Below are 20,111 nucleotides of genomic sequence, written 5' to 3' on the forward strand. Positions count from 1 at the left end.
TAATTTGATTTTATTATTATTTTTGGGTTTTTTTTTGCATGTTGTTAGGGGTAGTATTTTAGGAAGATGAGGTTTCTCTTTCTGTTGAACGCTAATTTTGTTTCTTTCATTCCTTGATCAACGATTTTGTTCTGCCAATTTAATTTCAATGACTTCATCTGTTTCGGGTAATGTTAATAATTTTTCTCTTGTACTAAATTTGTTGTGAGATTGTTCCCGATCTTTTTTTTTTTGCTCTTCTTGTCGGTATCATTGTGTTCTTTGTTCTACTTCCCGAGCTCCTTGTGCGTCGTTGGCTTTCTCTTTGTGCGACACAGTTGGTTTGAGGACTGGGCTCCTAGGGTTTCAGCGCCTCCACCAGCTCTTTCACGCTTAGACGCCGGCGATCATGGCCTACAGGCGTCGCAAACTGTTCATGATGGTGTGCGTTTTGGTAGGGTATGGTGTGCGTTTGGGTGGTGACTATGCAAACATGTTGTTTTTCCTGTGTATCTGGATGGTGTGTTTGGGGGGTGGGTGGGTCTGTGTTTGGGGAAAGTATGGTGTGCGTTTGGTTACAGTATGGTGTGCGTTTGGGTGGTGACTGTGCGAACATGAGGTATTTCCTATGCAACTGGTGTGTTCATGGTGGGAGTGAGTCTGTGTTTGGGTAATATATGGTGTGCATTTGGGCAAAGTATGGTGTGCATAAACGAAGATAGGGGAATAGTCAAAATCAGTAAAAAAAAATCCTCATTTGATCTTCCCAAAATACTACCCTCTAAAATCATGCTCATATCTCACAAAATAATAATTAAATCAAATTAAATGTCATCCAAATTAGCAACTCACCCTTACATAAATGAGAAAAGATTAATCTTGGCAAAAAAAAAAAAAAAAAAAAAAAAAAAAGGCTAAGAATGGTTCTTAGGTACTCATATTAAGATGATTCTTATAGGATTAATAGCCTATATATATATATATATATATATATATAGGGACGCACTCAGGTGCGAATAAGTGCCCAGGAAGGAAATGCGAACGAATCAGCGCGTGACACGTGTCCAGATCTAATAACTTAAAAAAAACGCGGTGGCATTTTCATAAATAATTGAACATCGAAGTGCAAGTAAAATCTCTTATAAGTGCACCTATTTTCACCTATAAGTGCATGTAATTTTGCCTTGTTAGCATTCACTTTCCGCAACCATTCATGCACCTGGGTGTGCTTATAACTATCTGTGCAACTATTTATAACTATAGGTGCAACTACTTATAACTATATGTGCACCTACTTTCACCTATAAGTGCATGTAATTTTGTCTTGTTAACATTCATTGGTCTGAGTTCAGCGGGTAGTAATACTCCTGAAAACCACTCGCAAACATTCATACACCTAGATGCAACTACTTATACCTATGTGTGCAACTACTTAGAACTATAGGTGCAACTACTTAGAACTATAAGTGCAACTAAGTATTGATGCTCAGTGTAAATTTTTACTTGCACCTATAATACATTTTACATGCACTTGTAATACATTTTACTTGCACTTCGATGTTCAATTATTTACGAAAATGCCACCGCGTTTTTTTAAAAAATCAGTGTTTCTCATCCATTAGATCTGGACACGTGGACGAACAGAATCCATTCCTATTTCGCGCCTGGGCAAACCATTCGCACCCGAGTGCAACTCTATATATATATATATATATATATATATATATATATATATATATATATATATATATATATATATATATAAAAGTAGGAATAAATTAATTTAATTATGTAATTTTTCTTTATAAATTTATATACTAAAAATGGTCATGGACAACCCTAACCAAGCTGATCAGGCTGCAGTTAACTTAGTAACCTCAAGGTTTGAATTTCAACTCCTAGCATTAGCGGTTTATTGGTCTTTTTGGTTTGAATCGGTCAACTATGGGTAACTTAGGTTAGTTTAGATTTTTAAAAAAAATAAATAAATAAAACTAGCTCAAAGAATTAGATTAAGGAGAAAAAAGTGATGAATACAACGAGGAACAATAGACCTCCAGACAATAGGATTAGACTGAGAGCTTGGTGCCCTAGTCAGAGAATGGGCTAGCACGTTCGCTAATCAATGAATAAATTTAAAGAACACTAAGTCAAAGTGCCTTGATAACTTGCAACAATCCTCAATGACACAGTCAGTGTAAGTGAATCTTATGATGGAGTATTTAGAAGGTGAACAACATTAAGATAATCTAGGTCAATTGTGACGCGTTGCCAGCAGATCTTCAATTCCTTCTAGATTGGTTTACTTTGTTAGTTACTTAGTGCACATTCTTGGGTAGTGTTTATCGATTTCCCTCATCATTAGAATTATAAATAAAATTAAAAAAAGCCAACGATGTATGTATGGTGAGCTGTCGTAGGCTCCCAAATTAAAACCTTACAAACGTAGTAGCGGGAGTAAGGATCGATCCCACGAGGAGTAACTAGTTTAACTTTTGTGCTCAAATTAAAGGTAGGGGGGTTTGGAATATATCGAGAATAAAGATAAAATAAAAGAGAATTTAAATAAACAAGAAATTTAATTGAACGAATAAAGCAATGAAAATGATATATCGAAAACACTTATAATAAGAAACCTTGGTTAGTAAAGATCCACCACCGGAATTCAACACTGATCATTGATTAATAAAGTAATTAATATGCAATTGAATATTTGTCGTGAAATTATTTCATTTCTGTTTTCCCTTAGTTGTAGGTAAATAAAGCACAAGCGGTTTAATTACCCCTAACTACTAAATAACCTAAGACAAGCGCTATAGATTTAATTTAATAGCAGCAATAGGAACTAGGAAAACCGACAAACTAAATAACACAAGCACAAGCGGTTGCATTTAATTTAGGAAAATATTCTACCCGAGACCAATTATCACTAAGCCGTCAATAATTAACCTCAGTTGCTACTGAATATTAGAATAATTTGTAGCACAACATTAACTAATATAGCAAATAATTATATCAAATAAATAACTAGTAGGCCTCCCTAGCAATTAAATGATACAACTATTCAAATAACTTAGAAGAATATTTAATACCCAAATGCATAAAAATTATATAATAAAAATAAATAAATAACCTTACAGCGTTATGAACTCCGGGGCTTCAATTCACTAAACCAACTAGAAATTAGCCACAAATAGACATTGATAACAATTTCAACGAATACTATAGAGGAGGAAAGAATGAACGTTTTACAATAGGAAACTTCTACTATTTATATATTTCTCTAATCATTTATGACCGTCCATTTCCTAATTTTTATTGCCGCATGAAAATGTCTTCCGCAAGAGACTCGCCGAGTTTTGCGCTAAAATTTTGACGACATCATCTGTAAGAAAGATTGAAAGAAAGAAAAAAGGAGCAATATAATTTTGCTTTTGTTTGTTTCTTATGCTAAGAAATGGGGTTTAATTTAATTAAAGAAAGGGGTGGGCTCCACTTTACTAATGATTATAAAATAAATATATACGCCTCTTAATTAGCTTTTATTAAGTAAAAGAGTACAAAAATAAATAATAAATCATTTTATTAAATAAATAAATACTAAACTAAGTTAAATAATATGAATTAATAATTATAACACACATAAATAACATATAAAAATAATACTTATCAATGTAAGTGTACAAAGTTGATACACATTAAAACCCTTTAAGTTGGCTAATTTATTTGACAAAATAATTAGAACTTAATTTTAGGTGTGCCATGGACCTCTCCTATCAAAGGCATTAGTGGCTGCAAATGAATTAAGTGAAGCGGTCACTAAAAATAAGAAAATATTTAATTTGTGTGGATGTGATATTTCCCAATCAAGTGAACAACATGTGTTTGGGAGAAGTTTGTTGAAAGAAGAATTACTATAAAAGGAAAGGCATTCCTTATTGAAGTTGACGAATCTCTATGCTATTATATTGAGAAGAAACTGCCAAACTTATTACTACAAACTTATTACTAATTGGGATGTTTAGAAGGTTGTAGTGGTTGTTGGCTTTATGTACGAACCCCTGTAACTTCTTGGTGAACATCTAGTGGATTGGGCAGATGTAGGAGAAGTGCTCCGAACTGCATGATCAATTCTTGTGTATTTGATTTAATTTCTTGCCTTTTATTTCATTATTTAATTTCACTAAATAACTTAATTAATTGGTATGACAATATCTAATCTAAAATCAAGTAGAACATTAAGAAGTAGCTTCTTGTATTCAAGATTCATGACACTTTTTCAATTCGTATCAGAGCGTGGAGATTTAACTTATTAGTCTTACCGATCTGGCTTCTACATGTTTTTCTTGAACTCAAGTCTATAGTTTGTGTTCCTTATTCTGATTTTCTGGTTTCGTTGTTCATACTTACCGTGCATTGAGTTTTGTAGAATGGAACGACATATAGCACCTCTTGAACTAACAGGTGACAATTATGCGTACTGGAAGGCCTTCACCACAATGCACTTACGAGCTCAAGGTGAGAGGGTCTGGAGGGCTGTTCTTACTAGGTGGACTCATCCTACATACCAAAGCTGGAGCTACTCCAGAAGATCCTCCAGTCCTCAAACCAGAGATAGAATGGATTGATGCTGAAATGACTACTGCATGATATAATAATAAGGCATTAGATACTATTTTTTCCTTAATGCATGAAAGTCAGTTCTCTTTGCTAATGGGAAGCTTGCAGACCTACGAGATGGAAATTCTAGCGGGTCACGAAACTAAAGAGAAACCTGTAGCCTTTACTGTTCAAGGCACAGAAGCTAGAACTGATCTAGAAGAGGTAAGTGATGATCCTGTAGTAATTCTAACAAAAGGTTTTTCCAAATTGTTGAAACAGGTGAAACAAACGCAAAATACAAGAAGTGGCAAGTTCCAAAATTAGAAGGGTTCAGGATCGAATGTGTTATGAACCAGTCAGAAGTCCGGTTTGGCCAACCTTCGTCCATCTTCATCGCAAAACTCTCAGTCCAGGGAAAAGTCTGGTGGTAAATACATCCGGTACTATGAATGTGAAGGTTTCGACCATGTTCAAGCTGAATGTCCGACCTACCTAAGGCGCAAGAAGTCGATGAAGGTATCTCTAACCTGGAGTGATGATGATGAACCTGAACCTGAACCTGAACCTGATCCAGGATCTGACTTAGAAGAGATCTCCGGCAACTTTGTGGCATTCACGGTAATAACCAACATGAATTCTAATTCAGAAACTGAAGAAGGCTCAGAAGTTGGAGAATATGTGTCAGCTGAAGATCATGATTTACCAACTCCCTCGTTTGAGTTAGAATACAAAAAGTTGTATGCTAAATGGGAAATCCTTGTAAAAGTTAATAGATCGCTGTCTAGTCAAGTTAGCAATTTAGAAAATGCTAGGAAAGTGTATCAAAATCAAATTGCTAACAGGGACAACCTCATCAAAGATGGCCTCAAATGCGAGGAAGAACTTCAACAAGAGTTGGAAATGCTCAAATGTAGGATCAAAATGATGGACAATACCTCCACCTTTGACCAAATCTTAGATTCTGGAAGAAAGACATCTACAAAATATGGTTTGGGTTTCTTTGGTGGAAAGGGCAAAGCTATAACAGTATTTATAAAAGCTTTTGGCACTGACCCAGCAACTGGACGTGATCCAGACGCTCCAAAAACTAGTACAGCGCGAGAAAAATTCGGTAATTTACGGCGTGGCAAACCAAATTTCAATACTATAATCCTATTTGTCACTATTGCAGGGTTCGGGGGCACACTAGACCGGAGTGATTTTATTTTTATAAGGATCAAAGGGTCGAGAAGTACATCCACAAACACATTGCACCGGTTGTAAAACAAGTGTGGGTTAGGAATACCGATTTCGTCTCTCAGGTAATTTCTAAAACCTCTCAAAAAGATAATTGGCAAACTGCTTATTAGGGTTGCAATTAAGAATAATAGGTAAATTTCTAATTTTATTTATTTTAATTGTTTTACGTAATAAAGTTTGCTAATGTCTCAGATAATTATAATTTGAGTTATTCTAAGCATTTTATTGAAATTTTCTCTTTACTTGTAAGTTCAATTTTTTTTCCTGTCTCTAAAGTGTTCATACTTGCTATATCGTTTGTTTTGCCTGGATTATTCTTTGCGTTTTGTTTCTGGTTGTTTTCTGTGTGTTCACTAAATGTCCTATCTAGTTGTTTTGGCTGCTTTTGAACTGCTAATCCTATTTTTTGCATATACTACTCTGTTGGTGTTTCCTGTGTTAAACCTCTGAATTCTCTAGGGGAGCTTGAATAATAAATTTGATGTAATTTGATTAATATTTGTATTTTCTTGTATTGCTATGTGTTTTATGTGAATGTGATTTATTTGGTCCGGTCATGACTGTGTCTGATTTTATCTGTGTGCATTCTATGCTAAATGTTATGAATATGTGCCTGAATCTGCTTTACCTGAATGTGCTTACTATTTTATTTTCTAATCTTCCTACTTTGTTTGACCCAAACTGAAAGTTGTTTTTAAGTTGCATGTACCTTGTTCTGGGTTTCTCTTTTCTATTCCACTTGTGTAGGTTCATGTATCAAAAGTTTTCAGGAAACGCAAAAGGGAATTATTATGGAATTGATACATCTTCAAACTACAGGTTCTACTGAACCACTATGGCTTTCCTACAGATATCTCTGTTTCTACTCCAGGATATTCGATGATCACAAACTATTTGGAAATTCCTGTCAAAAAGGGGGAACATCTTTTTGAGGGAGAGCATCGTTGAATTTAATCTCATTATGGACTATCGTTATGTTGGATTATCTATTGGATTATCATATTATGGTTATTAGCTGAAATCTTTGATTGAATGGTTTTCGATGAATTCGTTTATGGGTTTTGAATGGATTTGAGATATCGGATTATCTATCGGATTGGTTGTGGAAGCCTATTTCATCTTCGCGAGATTGCTCGAAATTGCACGCTAAGATCCTGCCTACCTAAAAAAAATCATGCATCTAAATTGGATGATTATACTGATTCTGATGCGGCTGTTGATTCCGATAATGCTGCCTCTCTCCCTGTTACCTCTTCCCGCTCGGGCACCCCGTCAGAACGCTAGACCTATCCACGAATGATGTTCACCGTTCTTTTTGTCACTTATTTGGCAAAAAAGGGGGAGTATGACTAAGGGGGAGTTTTTGTTGGATGAAATAAGGGGGGATTAAGATAGGGGGAGTAATAGTTTATTGGCTGAATGAATTCTTGGTTTGGATGTATAGATTGCTAACTGCTACAATGGTTTTTTTGATTGCGATTTGGTATGACTACTAGAAAGAGGGAGTAGTAGTTTATTGGCTGAATGAATTCTTGGTTTGGATGTATAAATTGCTGACTGCTACAATGGTTTTTTGATTGTGGTTTGGTACGACTACTACTATGGCATATTTTGAATTATCCCTTGTTATTGTTTTTGGACTTTCGAGCTTGTTATTATTTTTTTGGTACTCTACTGGTTTCACCATTCTTATAGCTTGCTGACAAAGCCTTATGATTAGAGTTCGGTACACTGGTAACTGTTCTAAATTTTATATCCTAGGTCCTTTTGTCAAGCACATATACTAAGGGCTAATTTTTAATAAAAATATTTGTTTCATCTATTACTTTTTGCACAAAGTATATATGTATTAGTTTTTGCCAAATAAATTGTCAAAGGGGAATGTTGTAAATGTACAAAGTTGATATACATTAAAACCCTTTAAGTTGTCTAATTTATTTGACAAAATAATTAGAACTTAATTTTAGGTGTGTCTTATGGACCTCTCCTATCAAAGGCATTATTGTCAGCGTGCATATATATTTTTTAGTGGCTGCAAATGAATTAAGTGAAGTGGTCACTACAAATAAGGGAATATTTAATTTGTGTGGATGTGATATTTCCCAAGCAGGTGAACAACATGTGTTTGGGAAAAGTTTGTTGAAAAAAGAATTACTATAAAAGGAAAGGCATCCCTTATAATTGAAGTTGACGAATCTCCATGCTATTATATTGAGAAGAAATTGCCAAACTTATTGCTACTCTAACAGGGCGTTTGGTTGGAGGATTTTAAATTCTCTTCCCACTTAATTCCCATCTAATTCCAAAGGCCATTAAATTTCGTAGTTTGGTTGGAGGGAATTGCAATTCCATGGAATTGCAATTCCCTCATTTTCATGGAATTAAAATCCCATGTCCCCCCTGGTATTTTAATTCCTGGGAAAAAAAGATAGTGATGAGTCAAAATTACCCCTTCCTTTTTTAACCTAAAATTAATGTCTAACAACAATAATGGACATTTTTGACTTTATACTACTTATTCCCTTTCAATTCCCATGTATAACAAACATTGGAATTGAAATTCCCAGTAATTCTATTCCTGTCAACCAAACACTGGAATTTAAATTCCCACTTTATTCACAGTAATTCAACTCCCATGGAATTGCAATTCCTTTTCCACATAATTCCCCCCTCCAACCAAACGCCCAGTAAATCTGTTTTATACATTGGTTAGACGTATGAGCTCTACTGGAACATTGGGATGCACTTACCAATCCTAATTGGGATGTTTAGAAGATTGTAGTGGTTGTTGGTCTTATGTACGAACCCTTGTAACTCTTTGGTGAACATCTAGTGGATTGGGCAGACGTGGGTTGCCCTGTAGACGTAAGAGAAGTGCTTCGAATTGCGCGATCAATTCTTGTGTACTTGATTTAATTTCTTGCCTTTTATTGCGTTATTTAATTTCGCTAATTAATGACTTAATTAATTGGTATGACAATATCTAATCTAAAATCAAGTAGAACATTAAAAAGTAACTTGTATTCAAGATTCACGACACTTTTGCCGTGTACATTTGTACACCTAACTGACACAATTGTTCGCAAAGTGATCTAGAAAAAAAAAAAAAAGTTAATGGACAATAATGACATGGTAAGGTTAGAGAAAACGTAGGTATCAGTCTTCGTTTTTTATGTTTCACTATCTCATATTTAATTCCTATATATCTTCACTTTTATTGATTGTTTGTTATTTGCTTTTTACTAGGTTGTACCGTTACGTTGTAGCTTAATTTACTTTCATTCCTTCTATCACTACTGGAAATTATGAAATTTCCGACCACCTGAAAGTGATCTTAAATCAAGTCAAAAGCCTTGTTCCGACCACTTTTGATATCCGGAAAAACTTTTGTTGCTATTTCCGACCACTTTTTGGTATCAACTTGATTTAAGACCATTTTCAGGTGGTCGGAAATTCCATAATTTCCAATAGTGTATTTACTACTAATTATTAATAAATAAAAAATTTGGACATTACTAAAGTAATTCTATTATGAATATATCTTTTTTTTCATTTATAAACTTAAAATTTTACTTGAAATCTGTATATCATATAAATATTGAATTAGATTAAAGGTAAGAAGGTTGAATACTAATGTTAACAATTCACTCAAAAGAAAACATCTTAATTTACAACGCTATGTTATTTATTTTCGTTGTTGCACTTTCTAAAATTTTGATTATATAATATTGTAGTCTATTACTTATTTGATATTCATTAATATCTGTGGGATACAACAATATAATGTAACCCTCTCGTCATTAAATTACTAGCCAACTAGTATATATTTTTGCGTGTGACTACCTTCGAGGGCACTCAACACCTAGAGTCATGCAATATAATATAGTGCCAATTTAAAGGCAAAGATAGGCTTTGTCCATGAACACAAGCTTGTCTTACAATATTATGTAGTTTTTGAAAACTATTTTAAAAGCATTACATTCAAAGAAATGATGTCTATATGCAATTAGACATGTCACAATCTTTGATAAAGTTTATAATTATTTTAGCACCAAATTGAACCAATTTAAAAAGTCTTTGCCCAGCAGTAAGTGTAATCACTTTCCTATAAGCTTTAAATCTCCCTTAACTTAAGCAACAAGGTTCAAGATTTAATATTATGGGATACAAGAAGATGACGAAATTCTTAAGTTGCTTTGTTTAAGAATTTCCTGTAGAAATGCAGTACTGTGAAATATCTCAGTCTTATGCAAGTTTATTGCCTGTATATTTTTCAGACATTTCTCCAAGTATGTATAGATGCAAAATAGCAGTTTGGAGAAATTAATGGAAGTTACTGGAGTTCAAAAACTCAACTTCCATGAGATATATCTTATCTGATATATCAGACATGGGAAAATAATTGAACCATATATATTTCCATAAGATATGGACCTTCACAGATTCATGTACTGCATACAAAATAACAAAAAAAATATATATATATATATATATATATATATATATATATATATATATATATATATATATATTATATACATTTATTATACATTGCATGTTAACATGCAAAGTAAATTAACGTATATAATATATATATTAACATTGATATTGACATGCATGCATCACATATTAAACCAACGTGAACTTTCATTGTCGAAAAGTGAATTTTTAATTGAAAGTTCACTTTCGTTATCTTCACTTGGACGAAAGATGCCAAATTGCCGAAACTTCATATAGCCGAAAGTGAAGTCTAAAGGTTTCATTTGGCCGAATACAACGCATGCTTTACACTAATTCAAAGTTTCGTATAATCAACGAAGAGAACGAAAGGACATCTACTCGTTAAGCAATGCAATTCTCAAACCCGAATCAATTTGAGAACTTTCGGTTTCAACCATACGAAAACATATTTCCCATTTTACTTTCTACCAAACAAAAATAATATTTATAACTCCACAACTCCAAATATTATTTAAGCTTTCATGGTAGTCCATGTGAAACATTAAACATCATTACTATATAAATTTCCAACAGTGTGGCTATCGACCTTCGATCTCTGTAATTGTGACACCATTAACAGAGTAAGGTTTTGAATTATTAGCAACATCACCACATTTTAAGCCAATGATGGTAGAGAAACCAGGCTGCTTAGGAATGGGTAAGATTGTCGATTCATTACCAAGCATGAATACCACATCTGTCATAGTTGGTCTATCTGGCGCACTATCTTGAACGCATAGCAAACCTACTTGGATATATCTTGTTGCTTCAATAACTGAAATCATTTTGTCCATTGTTGGATCTATTAGATCTGAAACTTTTCCTTCAATCCACAAATCCCAAGCCTAATGATCATTCATAGGTAAAGTTAGAAGCAAAAACTTATTACTCATATTAAAAAGTGACGTTTGAATAAAAAGAATTATAGAAATAAATTAATATTTTTTGTCTACAATTTATGTATAGAGTAATACTTACGTAACCAAGTAAATTTGAAACACGATCTGGATTGTAGAAGCCATTGTTTCTCTTTCCACTTACAATCTCCATTATCATGACTCCAAAGCTAAAAACATCTGATTTCTCCGAGAAACAACCATCCATGGCATATTCCAGAGACATATAACCACTGTTTTACCATGAAGTTGTTCTATGATGTTATCACATCTGTGCTTGTTTTTATGGTTATTTTGAATCATCACAGTAATTAAGCTCTTTAATTTTGCTTATTTAATACATGTTTTCCTTGCTATTATCATTTAATTATGGTTCGCACTTGTTTTGAATATTTTACGGTGTTTGTTAGTGTTTTTGAACCATTTTAGGTCAAAGATATGACCAAGGGGAGTTCAAGGATGAGTTTGGAGCAATTTTGGATGAGTTCGGGGCCCAGTGGACTCGACGCGTCGAGCCAAGGGCTCGACACGTCGAAATTTTCCAGTAGCTAACTAATTCGCGCACAGGAAGTCTCGACGCGTCGAATATGCGTCTGTTTCTGGGATAAAAACAGACGCTTAAAGTGGTGCAGCTGGGCAAAATTCAATACAAGCGCGAGATCTCTTTTCCTAATATCAATTGCGCGGATTTCAAGGCTCATATCTCCATATTAAAAGTTAGCAATTCAAGGAATCTTCCAAATTCTAAATATCATTAAAGACGACAATTTCTTTATTTAAATATAGGAATTAGAATTTGAGTCCAATTTGGTACAAGATTCCTATTTCATCTCAACTTTGTACCCACTATAAAATCCCACCTTCCTCAACCCTAATAAGGGAGACCGAGGGAATTCAGAGATTCTTGGAGACAAGAAGGAGAGAAATCAAGAGCCACAAGTTGTCTTGGAAAGCAAGAAGAAGACTAGGGAGATTTGGGAAAATCGTCTGGTTAATTCTTGTACTCTTTTGATGATTTGTAATTCTTTATTTATATTTGCTATGTATAATTTAGTCATGCTTGGCTAAATTCTTTAGAGATTCTTGGGTAAAAGTGTTTATGAACCTATGTGCCTGAGCTCTCAGTTTCTTTAATATATTATTATTTGGGTTTAATACTTGTGTTGCAATCGTGATAATATTGTTTGATGCTTGTAATTAATGGCCATAGTTACTAGCTTCATAGCCATGTTTGTGTCACCAATGGGAGTTGGGGCATAAATTAGGGCACATACGATTGCACCTAATGGTTGGTCCTTGGGAAAGGGGAACTTATTAGGGGAAGTTTATTCTAGATTATTGCTCATCGGGAGATGGTAGTAATTAGGAATAATTGAATGCTGATCTTTATCTTATTGGGTGTTTAAGCCATGGGAGTGGAAATTCACTAGGAATAGAGATTACGGGAGTAATTCGATTCCATTTTGCATTCCCACACAAATCTTAATTCCAAACTAAATATTGCAAACGATAATTGGCACTAGGTGATTAAATACTTGAATCCCATGAATCTCAACTTCTCTCTAATTGTTTTCAAAATCCTGAACCTCTGTTTTTTTTTTATTTATTTTATGCCAATCAATCATCTAAGTAATTGTATGATTAGCTCTAATGAATAAGTTAGTAACTAGTGCTTGATACAACCACTTCCCTGTGGATCGATAACTCGTTCTCCGAGAATTATTTGTTTGCAAATATACTACGCATCATTCTACAAGTTACATAAAAGAAAATTATATGACAGAAGAAATATTTGAAACATGACTTACTAGGTCCCAATAATGCTTTTTGTGTTTGCTTGAGAATCACTATCTTTAAATATTCTGGCAGTTCCAAAATCAGAAATCTTGGGATGCATGAGAACATCTAACAATATGTTACTTGTTTTCAAATCTCTATGTATAATCCTTAGTCTTGAATATTTGTGGAGATACAAAAGCCCTTGAGCAATCCCATCAATTATGGATGTACGCTTTCCCCAATGAAGACAAACTTTCTTTCTTGCATCTGTGTCAAACCAGTGTCATGCATTCATAAATGGAGGCAAGCAAGATAAATATAGGGTGAATGATGGAAACAAATAAAGCATACTAACCAAAAAGAATTGAATCCAAACTTTTATTTGGAAGGTACTCATATATTAATATCCTCTCATCTCCTTGAATGCAACATCCTAGAAGTCTAACAAGATTCCTATGCTGCAATTTGGAGATCAATAGAACTTCATTTTTGAATTGTTCAACTCCGTGTCCGGACATTTTTGAGAGCCGCTTTGCTGCGATTTCTTGACCATTGGCTAATATCCCTTGAATGGAACTTATTGATCTTAATTAACCACAAAGACGTCTACTCTCTTCGTCTTGATTTTATATGCATGTCTTGTTTAATTAATGAGGTTTGACTAAATTTAATTATAATTTAATTTTTGACAATAATAATTAATTCAATGTTAGTAAATGAAATTTATATATTTGAAAAGTACATACAAAATACAATTAAATACAGAAAATTGAATTAAAAATTATAAAAAAAAAAATATTAAAGTAAAAAAATTGAATTGAGTAAAATGCGAGAAAGGGAGCAATTTGTATTATTGTTACTGTTGCACTTAGATAAGCTGTGATATGAAGAAATGGGTGAGTTTTAGCATTTAATTCTAGCTACTATTTACTGGAATATAGCCATAATGGGGCAAAGGCTGTTAAAAAAAGAAAAAAAAAAAAGAAAAAAAAAAGAAAAAAAAAGGAGGAAAATGTCATTATATTTATGCGACGAAATGTAAAAATAAATCTATTGAAATTTTTAGAATGAATGTACTTTTTTTCCCCTTATTTTGAAATTTCTAGCTTTGTGATGTTAATTGAAAATTTGGGTGTAAACACTAAAAGTGACAAAATGTTAAGTCACGTATAAAAATGAAAAAAAAAATAATAATAAAGCACTAAAAATGAAAATACTACTATAATCACCAGGCCAAATTAAAGGTCAACAAATTAAAATTTACTTCCCAATAAATCATTTTCTTGCCTATAGTGCAAAACAATGAAAATATGTGAATATAGTTCATATATATATACCTTGTATACAGGACCAAATCCTCCTTGACCAAGTTTATTTTCATCAGAAAAATAATTTGTGGCTATCTCTATGCTTTTAAAATCGAAAAAGGGTAACTCCTCGTCATGACCAACTAGTTGTTGTGTGGATTGCACAATTGGGACTGTGTCAACACTTATAACTGATTAGGCGGGCGGGGACTATAGCCAGAGTTAAGAAATAATATATGTGAATTGATAAATTGATATATATTAAAAAGAGATAGGATAACAGCATACCTATGAAGCAGCAGGTGCAACATTTTCTTGAATACCAAACTAGGAAAATCATTAGGGCGAGGATGACAACAGGCAGTATTACAGTAAGAGCAAGCATAGTTGTGGTTCTCATCATGTGGTGTGACATATTCCTTGTCAAAGCAGCAGCAGGAGGAGGAGAATGGATTTGATTTGCTTAAGATAATTGAAGCAATTGAGTGAGTAGTAGCATAGGTTGATAAACAAATTAAATTGAACTTGTGATGGAGAAAGTTACCTGCAGTTTTTGCATAACGAAGGTAAAGAGTGTCGCCGTAAGACGAGTAAAGACGCGCAGCAACATTACAATTATTCCATGATGGCAGCGTGACAAAATAATTTAGAAATCATTAAAGTTGGCAATTTCCTAATTAATTTAGGAAAATTTCGAATTCCGCCCCAGCTTTGTACCTACTATAAAATCACATCTTCCTCAACCCTAAGGGAGATAGTTTAGAATAGACAAATTTTTAGAATAGATAATTTACAATTCATAGTTTAGAATTCAGAGATTCTTGGAGACAAGAATGAGAGAAATCAAGAGCCACAAGTTGTCTTGGGAAGCAAGAAGAAGACTAGGGAGATTTGAGAAAATCGTCTGGTTAATTCTTATACTCTTTTGATGATTTGTAATTCTTTATTTATATTTGCTATGTATAATTTAGCCATGCTTGGCTAAATTCTTTAGAGATTCTTGGGTAAAAGTGTTTATGAACCTATGTGTCTGAGCTCTCAGTTTCTTTAATATATTATTATTATTTGGGTTTAATACTTGTGTTGCAATCGTGATAATATTGTTTGATGCTTGTAATTAATGGCCATAGTTACTTGTTTCGTTTGCTTTGTTTGTGTCACCAACGAGAGTTGGGCATTACTTTGGGCATACACAATTGCACCTAATTGTTGTACCTTGAGAAAGGGGAATTTATTAGGGGGATTTAATTATTGATTATTGCGCATCGAGAGATGGTAGTAGTTAGGAATTAATGATGCTTGATCTTATTTTATTGGGTGTTTAAGCCACGAGAGTGGAAATTCACTAGTGTTAGTGACTACGAGAGTAACTCTATACCACCTTGCATCCTCACACTTGTTAAATCCAGATTTTAATGTTGTCCTTAAGGTTTGGCACTAGGTGATTAAATACTTGAATCCCAGGAATCTCATCTTCTCTCTTATTGTTTTGTTTTATTTTATTTATTTTATGCAAATCAATCATCTAAACAATTGTTAGGATTAGCTCTAATGAATAAATTAGTAACTAGTGCTTGAAACAACCACTTCCTTGTGAATCGATAACTCGTACTCCGAGTATTATTTGTTTGCAAATATACTACGCATCACTGTTCTAAATTTTATATCCTAGGTCCTTTTGTCAAGCACATATACTAAGGGTTAATTTTTAATAAAAATATTTGTTTCATCTATTACTTTTTGCCCAGAGTATATATGTATTAGTTTTTGCCAAATAAATTGTTAAATGAGGAGATTGTAAATGTACAAAATTGATATACATTAAAACCCTTTAAGTTGTCTGATTTATTTGACAAAATAATTAGAACTTACTTTTAGGTGTGTCTTATGGACCTCTCCTATCAAAGGCATTATTTCTCCACCTTGAACAAGCTTCAGCGTGCATATATTTTTTTTAGTGGCTGCAAATGAAATAAGTGAAGTGGTCACTACAAATAAGGGAATATTTAATTTGTGTGGATGTGATCATATTTCCTAAGCAGGTGAACAACATGTGTTTGGGAGAAGTTTGTTGAAAGAAGAATTACTATAAAAGGAAAGGCATTCCTTATAATTGAAGTTGATGAATCTCCATGCTATTATATTGAGATGCTATTATATTGAGAAGAAACTGCCAAACTTATTACTACTCTAAATCTGTTTTATACATTGGTTAGATGTGTGAGCTCTACTGGAACATTGGGTCTATGCACGTACAAATCTTAATTGGGGTGTTTAGAAGATTGTAGTGGTTGTAGTGGTTGTTGGCCTTATGTACGAACCCCTGTAACTCTCCTTGGTGAACATCTAGTGGATTGGGCAGACGTGGGTCTTCCCACAAACGTAGGAGATCGAAGTGCTCCGAACTGCACGATCAATTCTTGTGTACTTGATTTAATTTCTTGCCTTTTATTTCGTTATTTAATTTCGCTAATTGATGATTTAATTAATTGATACGACAATATCTAATCTAAAATCAAGTAAAACATTAAGAAGTAACTTGTATTCAAAATTTACGACACTTTTGCCGTGTACATTTGTACACCTAGCTGACACAACTGTTCGCAAAGTCATCTAGAAAAAAAAAAAAAAAAAAGTTAATGGACAATAATGACATGGTAAGGTTAGAGAAATCGTAGGTATCATCAGTCTTCGTTTTTTATGTTTCATTATCTCATATTTAATTCCTATATATCTTCACTTTCTTTTTTTTTTTTTTTTTGAAGGGATTTGCTTTTATTGATTATTTGTTATTTGCTTTTTACTAGGTTGTACCGTTACGTTGTAGCTTAATTTACTTTCATTTCTCCTATTTACTAGTAATTATTAATAAATAAAAAATTGGACATTAATAAAGTAATTCTATTATGAATATATCTTTTTTTTCATTTATAAACTTAAAATTTTACTAGAAATCTGTATATCATATAAATATTGGATTAGATTAAAGGTAAGAAGGTTGAATACTAATGTTAACAATTACTCAAAAGAAAACATCTTAATTTACAACGCTATGTTATTTATTTACGTTGTTGCACTTTCTAAAATTTTGATTATATAATATTGCAGTCTATTACTTTTTTTTTTAGAACAAATAGTATTGAATACTGTTCTTGGTTTCACTGTTGTTGTTGTTTCGTGTTTTTGATTGATTCGTATATAGTCTGAGTTTGTTAGGGATGTGTTTGTAGGTATGATATGTTCGTGCAGAATTATTATTAATTCGTTGCTATTCAATGTTTTGATGTTATGCAGTGGTGTTGTTTCATCTTTGATTTCCCTCCTGTGCATCTTGGGACTATGATCTTCTTCTCTTCTTTGATATTTTGTTTTAAGTTTTTTATTCTCTGTTATGTTCTTTGTGAACAGTAAAAATGTTGATGTTTCATGCTTTTGAGATGAGAAATTTTCTCTGCTTTTGAGAGAAACTCTCCATGCTTCCAACTGTTTTTTTCACTTCATTGGTGGAGAGGAAACTGACAGTTGATTGGTGAGGAAGTTGGATTAAATTTGTGATATTATAATAATAATAATAAGAGTTAATTCCATTTTTGGTTTGCGCATAGATGTAAGTCACTGTGTGCAACTTAGGCTAAATGGATTTTGCTTTGGGGGTGTTAAAAGTTGTGCAATGTTTCATACATGTGGGCCCCTGGTTTGTACATAGATGTGTGGCACTGTGTTCAAGTTAGGCTAAATGGACTTGACATTGTGGGTTTTTCTTCTGTATACCTGTGCGAGTTTGGGTTGTAGCCTGTGCGTTGGGTGGTTAACGGAATTGCTTGGCTTCATAAGTGTGGGTTCCTGGTTGGTCCATACGTTCGACAAGTATTTTTGGTCCACTTTCCCTTCGTTGTTTAATTTTTTAGGCAGTTGATGCACGAGGGGGTGTCCATCCACCTGATGTTGCTGCTCCAGTGAAGGTAATTTGTTCTGTCATAAAGAAGGTTGAATACTAATAGAATGCAGTCTATTACTTATTTGATACGGAGTATTCAATAATATCTGTTAGATACAACAATATAATGTAACCTTCTCGTCATTAAATTACTAGCCAACTAGTATACTTGTGTGTGACTGCCTTCAAGGGCACTCAACACCTAGAGTCATGTACTATAATATAGTGCCAATTTAAAGGCAAAGATAGACTTTGTCCATGAACACAAGCTTGTCTTACAATATTATATAGTTTTTGAAAACTATTTTAAAAACATTACCTTCAAAGAAATGATGTCTATTTGCAATTAGACATGTCACAATATTTGATAAAGTTTATAATTATTTTAGTACCAAATTGAACCAATTTAAAAAGTCTTTGCCCAGCAGTAAGAGTAATTTGTACCAAGTGTGGCTATCGACATTCGATCTCTGTAATTGTGACACCATTAGCAGAGCAAGGTTTTGAATTATTAGCAACATCACCACATTTTAAGCCAATGATGGCAGAGAAACCAGGCTGCTTAGGAATGGGTAAGATTGTTGATTCATTACCAAGCATGAATACCACATCTGTCATATTTGGTCTGTCCATTGCACTATCTTGAACGTATAGCAAACCTACTTGGATATATTGTTGCTTCAATAACTGAAATTATTTTGTCCATTGTTGGATCTATTAGATCTGAAACTTTTCCTTCAATCCACAAATCCCAAGCCTAATGATCATTCATAGGTAAAGTTAGAAGCAAAAACTTATTACTCATATTAAAATAGTGATGTTTGAATAAAAACAATTATAGAAATAAATTATTATTTTTTGTCTACAATTTATGTATAGAGTAATACTTACGTAACCAAGTAAATTTGAAACACAATCTGGATTGTAGAAGCCATTGTTTCTCTTTCCACTTACAATCTCCATTATCATGACTCCAAAGCTAAAAACATCTGATTTCTCCTAGAAGCAACCATCCATGGCATATTCTGGAGACATATAACCATTGTTTTACCATGAATTGAAGTTGTTCTACAAGTTACATAAAAGAAAAATATATAATAGAAGAGATATTTGAAACATGACTTACTAGGTCCCAATAATGCTTTTTGTGCTTGCTCGAGAATCACTATCTTTAAATATTCTGGCGGTTCCAAAATCAGAAATCTTGGAATGCATGAGAACATCTAACAATATGTTACTTGTTTTCAAATCTCTATGTATAATTTTTAGTCTTGAATATTTGTGGAGATACAAAAGCCCTTGAGCAATCCCATCAATTATGGATGTACGCTTTCCCCAATCAAGACAAACTTTCTTTCTTGCATCTGTGTAAAACCAGTGTCTTGCATTCATAAATGGAGGCAAGCAAGATAAATATAGGGCGAATGATGGAAACAAATTAAATAAAGCAAACTAACCAAAAAGAATTGAATCCAAACTTTTATTTGGAAGGTACTAATATATTAATATCCTCTCATCTCCTTGAATGCAACATCCCAGAAGTCTAACAAGATTCCTATGCTGCAATTTTGTGATCAATAGAACTTCATTTTTGAATTGTTCAACTCCATGTCCGGACATTTTTGAGAGTCGCTTTGCTGCGATTTCTTGACCATTGGCTAAGATTCCTTGAATAGAACTTATTGATCTTAATTAACCACAAAGACATCTACTCTCTTCATCTTGATTTTATAAGCATGTCTTCTTTAATTAATGAAGTTTGACTAAACTTAATTATAATTTAATTTTTGTCAATAATAATAATAATTAATTCAATGTTAGTAAATTAAATTTATATATTTTAAAAGTACATACAAAATACTATAAAATACA

The 20,111-nt window shown here is 33.2% G+C and overlaps 1 protein-coding gene and 1 long non-coding RNA gene across 2 annotated transcripts; both read right to left on the reverse strand.

Moving 5' to 3' along the window:
• Positions 1-10,858: 10,858 nt before the first annotated feature.
• Positions 10,859-19,841, reverse strand: LOC109164145 (receptor-like serine/threonine-protein kinase SD1-8). The gene is made up of 4 exons (XM_019312931.1): positions 19,697-19,841; positions 19,366-19,603; positions 11,299-11,449; positions 10,859-11,165 (listed from the first exon to the last, which is right to left on the reverse strand). The coding sequence occupies exons 2-4, from the start codon at positions 19,452-19,454 to the stop codon at positions 10,860-10,862; spliced, it is 546 nt and encodes a 181-aa protein (XP_019168476.1). The 5' UTR covers positions 19,455-19,603; positions 19,697-19,841; the 3' UTR covers position 10,859.
• On the reverse strand, positions 14,338-14,889 carry LOC109164146. Its single transcript, XR_002051393.1, has 3 exons — positions 14,847-14,889; positions 14,591-14,764; positions 14,338-14,475 (listed from the first exon to the last, which is right to left on the reverse strand). It is a non-coding gene; the product is annotated as an uncharacterized LOC109164146 (long non-coding RNA).
• Positions 19,842-20,111: the final 270 nt, after the last annotated feature.

Source organism: Ipomoea nil, unplaced genomic scaffold (assembly GCF_001879475.1).
Source record: "Ipomoea nil cultivar Tokyo-kokei standard unplaced genomic scaffold, Asagao_1.1 scaffold3056, whole genome shotgun sequence".
NCBI lineage: Eukaryota > Viridiplantae > Streptophyta > Magnoliopsida > Solanales > Convolvulaceae > Ipomoea > Ipomoea nil.

Coding starts and splice junctions, on each gene's coding strand:
- LOC109164145 (XM_019312931.1), bottom strand. CDS start 19,454: ATGCATTCCAAGATTTCTGATTTTGGAACCGCCAGAATATTTAAAGAT. Junction 11,450..19,365: donor AAAAGCATTATTGGGACCTA/GTAAGTCATGTT, acceptor ATGGTAAAACAG/TGGTTATATGTCTCTGGAAT. Junction 11,166..11,298: donor TTTCAAATTTACTTGGTTAC/GTAAGTATTACT, acceptor AATGATCATTAG/GCTTGGGATTTGTGGATTGA.